At 43.3% G+C, this 11,708-nt stretch overlaps 2 protein-coding genes and 2 non-coding genes across 4 annotated transcripts; 3 read left to right on the top strand and 1 right to left on the bottom strand.

Annotated features, from left to right (window-relative positions):
• The first annotated feature begins 202 nt into the window (after positions 1–202).
• Positions 203–4,377, top strand: LOC117729809 (histidine-rich glycoprotein-like). Its single transcript, XM_034531179.1, has 7 exons — positions 203–412; positions 1,343–1,456; positions 1,698–1,785; positions 1,990–2,156; positions 2,489–2,596; positions 2,922–3,008; positions 3,411–4,377. The coding sequence occupies exons 1-7, from the start codon at positions 203–205 to the stop codon at positions 4,155–4,157; spliced, it is 1,521 nt and encodes a 506-aa protein (XP_034387070.1). The 3' UTR covers positions 4,158–4,377.
• Positions 4,378–6,392: 2,015 nt separating this feature from the next.
• LOC117729982 (fetuin-B-like) lies at positions 6,393–8,730 on the top strand. Its single transcript, XM_034531416.1, has 7 exons — positions 6,393–6,590; positions 6,795–6,908; positions 7,005–7,083; positions 7,513–7,679; positions 7,910–8,023; positions 8,136–8,270; positions 8,473–8,730. The coding sequence occupies exons 1-7, from the start codon at positions 6,393–6,395 to the stop codon at positions 8,728–8,730; spliced, it is 1,065 nt and encodes a 354-aa protein (XP_034387307.1).
• Positions 8,731–10,285: 1,555 nt separating this feature from the next.
• trnah-gug lies at positions 10,286–10,357 on the top strand. The gene has a single exon. It is a non-coding gene; the product is annotated as a tRNA-His (tRNA).
• Positions 10,358–11,265: 908 nt separating this feature from the next.
• Positions 11,266–11,337, bottom strand: trnah-gug. The gene has a single exon. It is a non-coding gene; the product is annotated as a tRNA-His (tRNA).
• Positions 11,338–11,708: the final 371 nt, after the last annotated feature.

Raw genomic sequence — 11,708 nt, forward strand, 5'->3', positions numbered from 1 at the left:
TGTGTGTGTGTGTGTGTGTGTGTCTGTGTGTGTGTGTGTGTGTGTGTGTGTGTGTGTGTGTGTGTGTGTCAGAAAGAGCGAGGGATGTGCCTTCAGCAAACAGTAGCAGGATATATAAGGTCAACCCATCCCTCTATGGGTATCTTTCCCAACAGCCAGTGTGTGTTTTGAGTGACAGACAGGGTTGTCCCGGACCTTAACCATGAAGCACTGCATGCTATTGTCGCTGTTGTTGGCGCTGGGGTGCGTCCACGGTGCCCCGGTGGCACCGGATGCCATGGAGCAGGGGTCGTGTGAAGACGCCTCGGCGATGGGAGCTGCAGGACTTGCTCTCAACAAGATCAACCAGGACCGGACGGAGGGCTACATCTTCGCCCTGCACCGCCTGTCCAACGTGCACATGACAAAGCATGTGAGTCCGAATGAAGAACTAATGGCTGACGTTAAAAAGAAAAGTTTGATTATCGAGGCTGCTTTGTTTTTTTCCAATCAGGGGTAAAATCCATATCCGTCAAAGCACTTTGCATTTATTTGTCGAGATCTTAAGACGCAGCGACGGCAATTGAAAACAGCTGTGTAAACGGGAGGGGGGGGGGGGAGGGGGGGGGGGGGGGGGGGGGGGGACAAAGCTGTTCATGTGGCATGAGCTTTTGGTCCTAGAGGGAGGGCAGATTGAGGCCAATCCACTTCTCTTCTTCTCTCTTATCGACCCTTGTCCTTTCAGAGTACCAGATAAGGATAAGGTCATGATGAAATCCTCTCTGATGTCCCCTGTTGGCTCATACATGTTGTGTAAAATGAAGCTGACAAGTAAAAGACGATGGCCAAAATGATCCAAATAAAGGCGGACATTTTTCCTCAAAGTGTCTTCCAACATGTGCTAATTGATTGCTCTTATTATAATGAACAAAAGAAGCATAAGAACTCGTAAAAGATGATTAAAAGAAAGTGGGCTGCAGGTGATGTTGAAGAGGAAAATTATGAAATCAGGATTCAGCCTGCCGGAGCTCATGTGACCTGTCATCCCTAAATCTGATGACCTCTAGTCCTCAATAAAGGACTCAGATGAATGACAAGAATATGTATATTTCTTTCAATTACGTTGATTATAAGGGTAATAACTATTCAGAAGTCCGATATTTAAGCCAAATACTAATAATGGTTCCGCTGTGTAGTAGAAGATAGACCTGTGTGATTGTGTGAAAGATCGGGGGACAACTTTCCTTTTATCATCAGTCATTTGAGCCGTCACACAGTCCTACCAAAAGATAAAGGATGTTCTCATAATGTAAATAACAATAATGTGTGTGTGTGTGTGTGTGTGTGTGTGTGTGCTTCACAGGGTGAGACCGGCATGGTTTTCTACCTGACTCTGGATATTGTGGAGACCAACTGCAGTGTTCTCAGCAAGAAGGACTGGAAGGCCTGTGAGGCTCGTCCCACCAGCAACACACCGGTTAGAAAACACACACACACGCTCCTCAACAGGGTGGAAACCAAAGTCCACATTCATGCACACAGTGCATTTATTTTGTCTTAAGTCTTAAGTCAACATGTCTCACTGCTTTAATGTCCACCTCCATAAAGAGTGGTTCTTAAATTAGCAGGAGAAGAAGACGTGAGACTTCTTTAGATACATTAATACAATAAAGAAAAGGAAATAAGGTGTGTGCTTATTGTTGTTTTGGTCTTTGCAGGTATATGGGCAGTGCAAAGCTACCATCTACATCAGTAAGGTGCACAGAGTGGTGCGTCTCTACAAGTACAACTGTGTTGCCAGACCAGGTAAGAAAATACAAATGCTTAAGTAAGTCATCTGCAGAAGTCATCTCGGTCCACGTGTGTATTTTGAAAATGAAAGATGTCTGCAAATTGGGTGATAGTGCCACATCTTTTTTTTTTTGAAGTTTAGCTAGACTTGGCTCTTAATAACTTAGATGTGTGCCACACTGTTCTAAAATTTATTTTGTGATGTTTCTCTCCGGTCAGTCCCTTCAGCCAGGGTGCATGAGATTTGTCCCGACTGTCCCTCTGTTATGAGCTTCAATAGCGATGAGGTCCAGAAGGCTGTGTCTCTCTCGCTGGGGAAGTTCAACAAAGAGGGAGGATTGTCCAAACGTTTCGCTCTGCTCAATATCACCCGCGCTACCGCTGGGGTATGTTTCCACACCGAAAGAAAGAAAGAAAGAAGTGTATTCCTGTGACCTGGATTCATGTCAGTTATTGATTTTAAAATGTAAAAATGTTCCACAACAAACGTAGCATCACATCGTCTCACTCCAGAGAAACCACTGCTGCAAAAAAAATCCACTTCTCTGTGTTTAATCACTCACTTACACATAAACCACCTGCTCTTCCGTTGGTCAGAGGCTCTCGAGCTCACTCGACAGCCACTTCACCAGCTTCTGGTCTCATATTTAAGTTAAAAATGATTTGATTTCAGGAATGATAATAATAATAATTCTTTTATTTCTGTGTTTGTGTCCAGATGGCCATGTCGATGTATTACAATGTAGAGTACACCATCCAGGAGACCGTCTGTACCAGCATTGCACCAGCAGCTGATCCATGCCCCTTCTTGGAATGCGAGTTCACTGTGAGTCATGACTAATTGTTATTTTAACATGTGAACATTTATCATGCTCCAAATGGGTTGTTTATTTTAACTTCTATGATGTCTGTACTGTATTTGGCTAGTATTAAGATCCCATTTTCATTCTGGCTTTCCAGTGTTAAGTGTAATAAATCAGGGGACTATTTGAGTATTTAGTGCTGTAACCTCCCAAAGCGTGCTCCTCTTTCTCCTCGTAGTCAGCGGGTTTATTATAGCGAAGGATAATTCAGTGTGTTTAACTACTCAACTCTAGGGAAGCCACAGGCTCGCCTCTCTTACTTGCTTTTCCTTGTTCTTCCCTCCTCAGCACCACGGCTTCTGTAAGGCATCCCTCTTCTACTCTCCCTCTGATGAAGCGGATATCGACGTAGATTGTGAGATCTATGAGCCCGAGGTAAGACTTGCTCATCCATGGTAAAAAAAAAAAAAAACACATCGTCGCATTGATTTACTTCTTCTATTTTCTACTTTACGGAGTAAAAGGAAAAAAGCACACGTTGATTCGTCTTTTCTTTCTTCCATTAACAGCAACTCATGTCTTATTTTCATCGTTTGGGCAATCGTTTCTATCACAAAATCGTATAGTTCCCTGCTGTGATGATCTCAGCAGTAATTTTTTTTCCGCGATAGAAAAGAGACACACAATGGCCAGACATAGAAAAATAGGACCCCAGTCATAATCAAGTGGAATTCTTTATCATAACGTGTCCCCAAAAGACTTAAAGACAGTTGTGCATTATTCTGAAACAGTTTTAGGTACGACACATCGCAAATTGTATCTTTATGTGTTCTCCAGGCTTCTGAGAGAGAGAAGAAACTCCACCTGTTGGCCAACGAGGCCGACCACAAGCACCATGACACACACGCACACAGCCACGTCCACGACGGCGTACACGCCGCCGACGCAGCGCACACGCACGACCACGCCCACGACCACACCAAGAGCCACGCTCATCACGACAACACCAAGAAGCACGCTGCCGACAGCGACCACCACCACACACACGACCATGCTGTGGGCAGCGGCCACAGGCACGCCCACGCCCACTCCCACGATCACGGACATGGCCACGATCACGTGCACACTCATCACGCCAAGGCGCACAACCACACCAGCGACGTCCCCCACCAGCACCACAACTACAAGCACGCTGCCGGCGTGCACACCCACGAGCACGACCACGAGCTGGCCCTAGATCACGACCACATGCACGCTCACCTGCACGACCACGAGCACCACCACCATCACCACGATCACAACCACGAGACGGAATCCCACGACCACCCAGAGGGCACGGTGAGGTTTCTGCCCACCATGGACCAGCCCATGACCCTGCCTTCCTTCCCTGACGTCCCCGCCGGTGGCCCCGAGGTGGGAGTCACCCTGCCCCTCAAGCCAGACCCCCAGATCCCCGGACAGATGGAGCCCACCATCGAGCCCTTCCCCGTGGCGGTCTCAGCCAAATGCAGCCCTGCAGCGGCAGGAGAAACCCTGGTGGAGAAGCTCTTCTCTGAGGACCCCATGTTCAAGCCAGTCGCATAAGGTGGCCCATGACGCTCTATTGGGAACTGAATGGATCCTAAAACACATAAAAACAGACTGAAGTGAAGACATGAACATATTTACAGTAACACTTTTGCTTCAGACACATTGATGGACAATCTGCTTAGCTGGGTCATGCTTAGGCCACAAATGGTTCAACATAAACACAAACTCTCCTGTCTCTGTTTCCTTCCACCTTCTAATAAAGGTTGAGTGCATTAAAAAGAAACAATAAAAAATTATAAAATCACTCTACTGGTAATATTGTTTTTGGAATCCTCAGACAGCTGTACAGTGTAAAAACTGTCCACCACATGGCAACTCTCACATGGAGGAACTATACAATTCAGCGGGCAAACGTTGAACGTTTTCTGTGTTTCGTATGCCGTCTGTGCTTGGCTGCACCAAAAAATAAATAAATGATACCACAAATATACTCCATTTTGTGTGTTGATTCAATGCACTTGAACCCAATCCCACCCCCCACCCCAACTCCCTGTGTTTCCCGTTACCGATCTCACTACCGTCCCTGTCGTCAAACATTTGGCAAAGAAAATCATCTTTAAAAAGCTTTGATGACGCGACAAGCAGCAGATGGATTTAAACATTTTAAACATCATCATCACGGGAAGTGGTTGTTTTAATCAATTTGAGAAATCATCCTTTAACAGACTTTTTCCTGATTAATATCCATGTTCATGTGCACCTACAGTACATCATGTAAATAATGCATTTGTAATAATCCTCTCTTTTTTTATGATATTTAAACCAATTCAGAGCATCAGTTGTTTGCATTGGTTGAGTTGAGCATCTTCATCTCCTACCTTTCTTATGCATACAAGAGAAAAGACAGAGAGCTAAAGCACAAACAAAAATGAGGGATAGGCTAAAGGTCAAGTGAATTAGGGTCCGGACCACTGATATATTGAAATATATGTAGTGGCACCAAATACAATTTCATAGGATAGACATTTGTATATGCAATGCTATGATATGTTCTCAAATTATGGGCCAACGTGTATTGGGTAAAGCCAATTTTGAAGATTTTGGCATCTGTTACATGAAGATTATGTCAAATATTGAAGGAGCAGTCAGTGAAGTTTGGTGCAGATTGGGTGCTCGAATATGATTGAGAAATCCTGTTAATAGACAACCGCTCAGGGGAAGAAATGATTTTTTAGCATTTACCTGAACAAACTACACACACCCACTCTGTGTGCATTTCCTTTGTGGACATATTGGTCACATCAGCAAACAGCTCTTATCCGTGTCCTGTCGCCCTTTAACAGAGCCCACTCATTTTGTCCTTTCCAGTCAAGGATTGTATGCGGGCCGAAGAAAACAATCTCCAACTAAAATGTACAATAATTGCACTTGTGTACTAATTTGTGCTTTTTTTAGGATCAGCTGAGATCACATGAGGCTTTCAAGTCTGACATGATTACACCAACAAGATACAGCGGCCAATCGCATTCAATTGTTGAAAAGCTTTTATGTTGCCTGTTAAAGAAATACGCCAACAGAGACCTAAAAGTAAAAAAGGTCCCAGAAACTCCTCTCGCCACCCCTGGGTCATGATTCTTCTCTATACTCATTTAAATTCTATGTTTTTTCACCACACACACACAAAAATGTCAAAAGAAAAATGACAAAAGAGATGGTTTGAAAAAAAGAGAAGCTATTGAAGGTTGTATAAAATGGAAAACATGTAAGTTTACTATTGATAGTAGTGTATTTGTAAGCTTAATGCTCAGCCACTGTTGTCTGACTGAGTGAATCAAAGATTAGGTGAGTGAGTACTATTTGCCCTTTGATGCAGAACAATAGCCTATGAATTTAGCTACCTTTTTTTTAAAGATGATTAACATGCAAAGAAGTGGCTCGAGCTGCAGTAGCTGCAAAGTTTCTCCGTTTTGATCCTGGTTATCATCATCTCTCTTTTGTAACTGTCCCCAGCACTATGGACCCATCAGCCAGTCCGAGCCAGCCATTGGCCGACAGAGCAGCAGATAGCAACTGTTTGCTCATCCTTTGGGAGAGAGGGGAAAGTCCAGCATCAGCCTCCGTCCAAACCCTGTCTGGAAAAACTAGGATTACAGGTCTTGCAAAGGAAGATTTACAAACTGGGGCCTGTGTTAGTCTACATGTTAAATGAGCCGTGATTAGTGATTAAATTGGGTTAAATCTGGGTTTTTGTTTGACCTTATCTCGGGTTGTGTGTGTGCGTGTTAGAGGATGAGTGTGCACCTTCTGGTCCTATGTCTGGCTTTGCTGCAGCAGGGGGGAAGAGCCAGGCCAGACCCTCCAGGCTGCAATAGCCCTGAAGTGGTGAGGGTGGCGGAAGAGGCCCTGGAGCAGATCAACCAAGACCGGACGGATGGATACATCCTGACCCTCAACAGACTGTACGACCTGTCTCACGCTCATGGAAAGGTGAGGGCGAACTCTCACACACACACACACACACACACACACACAGTCACACACATGCACACACAGAAACAGGAATAGGGTTCTACGCCGTCTTGCGCATTGAAAGATGCAACAGTATTAGCAGAAAGAGGATGTAAACAGTGGACGTGCCAGCAGCCACGGAAACAAGAAAAAAAAAGCATGTGTGTGTGTGTGTGTTTCCAGGAGACAGGTGGGTCATTCTACAAACTGACCATTGATGTCATGGAGACCATATGCCACATCACCAGCAGGAAACCATGGAAACAATGCGAAGTCCGAGATATTAGTGATGTCCCAGTAAGTGCCCTTGCACTCTTCAAGATCAACACAGTTGGTGTTTAGTTTTTTAACCCACGGTCACGCTATAACCCAGGATGTGTTTGTGTCCCTCAGGTGTACGGAGAGTGTGAGGTGTCGGCCTCTGTTGACTCTCAAGTCAAACTTCTCAGCTACTCCTGTGCACTTCGTGAAGGTAGAGCGACGGATTCATTTAGAATCCCGTTTTATTTATTTTTGTATATAATTTTTTTAATGACATGAAAACACACTAATTATCTGTGATAATGTGTTGCAAGACTATTTTGTTGGCACTCTGAATTTGCAAACGTTAGTGAGGTGTGAAATTAAAGATGCTGATATCTCTCTCTATATACAGTGTATGCTCTGTCCCCCCCCCCCCCCTAAAGGCGAGTAAACATGTCATCCGTGAGTGATTATTCAGTTTTTAATTCCCCCCCCCCCCCTGCAATTTTGGGTAAGTGTAGGAGGACACTTTTTGGGTATAGCAAGACGCGAGGGATGCTGATGATAGCAGAAAGAGTTCATACTGCAGGATGGAGGTTTTAAATCCTCAACGCACACTGAGCGTTTGACCTTTGACCCTGTTAATGCTTGTGTTTAGTTCCTGCTACTGCAGTGGTGGATGTGTGTCCAGACTGTCCCACAGCTGAGAACCTCGAAGAGCCCGTCGTCAAGGAGACGGCCAACCTCTCACTACAGAGGTTCAACGAAGAGAGCCGCCTGGCCAACTACTTTACTCTGGAGAACGTGACGAGAGCCAGTTCACAGGTCAAGATAAATACTTACTCATCAAGTTGATTTGAAAAGCATCGGGGACAAGGTTTTTTTTCAATTCATTTTTTTTTTTTTTTACGAGAAAGTATACATTTAGAAATCTGAACTACATCTAAAACTTTTCCACGTTATTTTTTTTTATAATTCAGCTAAATACAAAAATAGAATAATCGTGCAGTATTCCAACGCACGTGTGTGCATCATGTGTTTGTGTGCTTTGTCAGTGGGTCAATGGTCCATCCTACTTCGTGGAGTTCACCATCCTGGAGACGGTGTGTTTAAGGACCACAGAGGCCAGTGAGCTGAGCAGCTGCCCACCTATGGACTGTCCGTTTGCTGTGAGTCGCACGCCGATTAACCTTTTCAGGCTGCCACAAAAGAAAAGAAGAAGAAGAAGAAAAAAAAGATGCCACCATGTTGCAACTGTTCTTGGTTTCTCTTTTCGCTCAGCATAGAGGCTTCTGTCTGGGCTCGCACGTGGCCCACGAGGACCCGTTTGAATACCGACTGCCTGTCGGAAAGAAGGGCAGCTCACTCCGGAACCGGAAGCCTGTCGATGTGAAGTGTGAGATCTACGAACCACAGGTGCCTCGCGTCCGATCCGTTCTACGGCATTTCAAAGTGGAAAATTGAGTCTCCGAATCCGTCTGCCATTGTATAGGCTTTTATAGAGCTTTTCTTCAAAGTTCAAGTTATTGATAGAGTTTGTTTTAACACTGAATGAAAGACTGTATGTCAAGAGGACAAGACGTGCTTGTTTTTGATGAAATGCCGCCCCCTTTTTTAGGCTGCCGCTGTGGAGAAGCAGGCCCATGCGAAAGCGGACAGCGGACACACTGGGCATCAGCACCACAACCACACACACTTGCACCCGCACGAGCACACGCACTCTGTCACGCCCGGCGCCGACCTCGCGGTCTCGGAGTCCCGGGGGGCCCTCGGGATTGTGGTGGAGCGGGCCGCCCCGCTCCGATCCTCCCCGTCAGCGAGCGCCTGCCCCGGCCAACGCAGGCACAGGCTGGGCTTGGACAGACTGAAGCTCTGATTGGTCCAGAGCCAGTGTGGGGGGGGTGGGGGGGGGGTTGATCTACTGATCCGCCACTCAAACTATCCCCACGTGTTGTAATTCATTCAGAAATACAGCAAATTGTAACCTCGAATATGGGAGGGGAGTACATCATTCTTGTAAATAATCTGATTGTTTGATTAAATAATTGACATGTTGAGTTCATTTTACACATAACATGGGAATTATTCAGCCGTTTCTGCAAACCTTTCTGAAAGGGATTTAAATGTGAATAAAATGTCCATAGGCTTCGAAGCCATATCAAAATACAACGTTTTCTAATCTCGTGGCAGGTGTCTGTGCATGGCTACATTGCAAACAGGAAGTGCTACACGTTTATTTATTCGGGCCTACTTTAAAAGGTAATTTGCCGTGGTGGGCAGCTGGCAATAATATACCTCCTGTTTACATCTCCCAAAGCTTTATGGGAAACATAGTTTCTAATCTTAGAGTATGATTAGAGCCCCAATTTGAAAGACAAAGTAATGAGTGATAAACATTTAAACACATTACATTTTGTACATATCATTTTGAGAGATGTTGTCTGAGGGACACAGTGTCAGACTCATGTTTGATTGATCATTATGAAGGATTACTTGGTGTATTTCACAGAAATATCAAACTCTTACAGATATTTTAGCATCACTAATTTATAATGAATTAATTTTCGACTTCAAATAATTAAAATGCATTTACACTGACTTTACTTCCTGTACTTTGTATTCTAATAGTAGTAATTGCTGTTAAATAGTAGTATATTACAGTACAGTGAAGCTGTCAAACACGTTGCTTTATGGTTTATTCCATTTGTTTCTTACTGTCCTCAAACTGGCAGATATTGTAATCAGAATATATGAGAGGTGAAATGTACAGTGCAGGAGTAATTATTGTATTTGCATGTCGTCAGCTTGAAGTGGGTTTCACTCACCCACTGAAAAACAGACAGTTATTCAGTTGAATCATGTTAAACAAGGAGGCATTCGCTTTGGTGTGAAACTTTGATAAAAAAAAATCATATTATATCATAGCTTCAGTTATCATTTCTTATTATCAAAATATATTGTCACATTTTTACATCCTAGTGTAACTTGAATTGAAGCTGCATGATAACACTGCTGACGAAATAATTGCTCATAGACTGTAACTTTAAAAAAAATGTTGTAGCTACATGCACATTTTTTCTATTTTTATGATTGGATTTACACAACATTATCTTTAAGTTGTTTAAGTTGTTGTTTGTTACAGTTACTTACCTGAGCTTACCACTACCATGATTAGAGGATTTATTAGCAACATTATTACTTAAAAATCCCTTCACATGTTCATGCTGATCTATAAAATATCCTCCAACGAACAGAAAGCTCAATTAGGACCTGGACGCTCAGATGGCTTAATTATATTTATGTACAATGAATAATTGTAGCTTAACATAACAGCAAAAAACAGAAACAACAGTTTCCTTGTTACAGCGTCACCCTGTCAACACACCGTCATCAAGGTGCCCCCGTGCGACTGAGGGTCGTCGACCTAGCTCGCCGTGATCGTATAGTGGTTAGTACTCTGCGTTGTGGCCGCAGCAACCCCGGTTCGAATCCGGGTCACGGCACTATTTTGTGATCTGCTTCGTTTAATGTAGCGCTTTAAACATAAATACCACGTAGTTTAAACTGAACTGTTCTTACAAGGTACACTAAAGTAAAATAGAACAGCGGACATTATGCACAAGTTGAACTACAAACATTATAATTCAGGTCGTGGACATTTGTCTATTGGGGAAATATATCTTGTACGTTTTATAGCACTATATTTAGTGCATTTGCTACCCAGCAATAGTATACATTTAGCGGCATGTGGACCACCTATTAAATAAGAACATATGAAAGGGCCTATTCTGGAAACTACTTGTACTTTTAAAAATATTTGTTTCCAACACTGAGGCCTGCAGTATTACACATCAATCGCAGTGCATAGGCTGAAGTCGCCGCAAACAAAAAAATAGGTTTTGAAAACCTATTTTTTTGTTTGCGTAATAAAGACACAAATCTACCTTTATAAAAACATGAAATACATGTTAAGTTAAGTATAGCTTCAGACCAACGCCTTGTGTCATCAATTTCAAAGCCTTGTTTTTGGAATCGACTGCCATCTTGACGCTCTCTGTGCAGACGCCTCTGCGACTGTGATGTCATGCTGCGACTTCAGCCTACATGCACTGCGATTGATGCGTAATACTGCAGGCCTCAGTGCTGGAAACAAATATGTTTAGTAGTTTGCAGAATAGGCCCTTTCATATGTTCTTATGTAGCAGGTGGTCCACATGCTGCTAAATGTATACTATTGCTGGGTAGCAAATGCACTAAATATAGTGCTATAAAACGTACAAGATATATTTCCCCAATAGCTAAATGTCCATGATCTGAATTATAATGTTTGTATTTCAACTGTTCTATTTTACTAAACTACGTGGTATTTATGTTTGAAGCTCTACATTAAACGAAGCAGATCGCAAAATAGTGCCGTGACCCGGATTCGAACCGGGGTTGCTGCGGCCACAACGCAGAGTACTAACCACTATACGATCACGGCGAGCTAGGTCGACGACCCTCAGTCGCACGGGGGCACCTTGATGACGGTGTGTTGACAGGGTGACGCTGTAACAAGGAAACTGTTGTTTTTGTTTTTTGCTGTTATATTAAGCTACAATTATTCATTGAACATAAATATAATTAAGCCATCTGAGCGTCCAGGTCCCAATTGAGCTTTCTGTTCGTTGGAGGATATTTTATAGATCAGCATGAACATGTGAAGGGATTTTTAAGTACTAATAATGTGGCTAATAAATCCTCTAATCATGGTAGTGGTAAGCTCAGGTAAGTAACTGTAACAAACAACAACTTAAACAACTTAAAGATAATGTTGTGTAAATCCAATCATAAAAATAGAAAAAAATATGCATG

Source organism: Cyclopterus lumpus, chromosome 4 (genome assembly GCF_009769545.1).
Source record: "Cyclopterus lumpus isolate fCycLum1 chromosome 4, fCycLum1.pri, whole genome shotgun sequence".
In the NCBI taxonomy this organism is placed as follows: Eukaryota; Metazoa; Chordata; class Actinopteri; order Perciformes; family Cyclopteridae; genus Cyclopterus; species Cyclopterus lumpus.

Coding starts and splice junctions, on each gene's coding strand:
- LOC117729982 (XM_034531416.1), top strand. CDS start 6,393: ATGAGTGTGCACCTTCTGGTCCTATGTCTGGCTTTGCTGCAGCAGGGG. Junction 6,909..7,004: donor GAGATATTAGTGATGTCCCA/GTAAGTGCCCTT, acceptor TGTGTCCCTCAG/GTGTACGGAGAGTGTGAGGT. Junction 8,271..8,472: donor GTGAGATCTACGAACCACAG/GTGCCTCGCGTC, acceptor CCCCTTTTTTAG/GCTGCCGCTGTGGAGAAGCA.
- LOC117729809 (XM_034531179.1), top strand. CDS start 203: ATGAAGCACTGCATGCTATTGTCGCTGTTGTTGGCGCTGGGGTGCGTC. Junction 2,157..2,488: donor TCACCCGCGCTACCGCTGGG/GTATGTTTCCAC, acceptor GTTTGTGTCCAG/ATGGCCATGTCGATGTATTA. Junction 2,597..2,921: donor TCTTGGAATGCGAGTTCACT/GTGAGTCATGAC, acceptor TTCCCTCCTCAG/CACCACGGCTTCTGTAAGGC.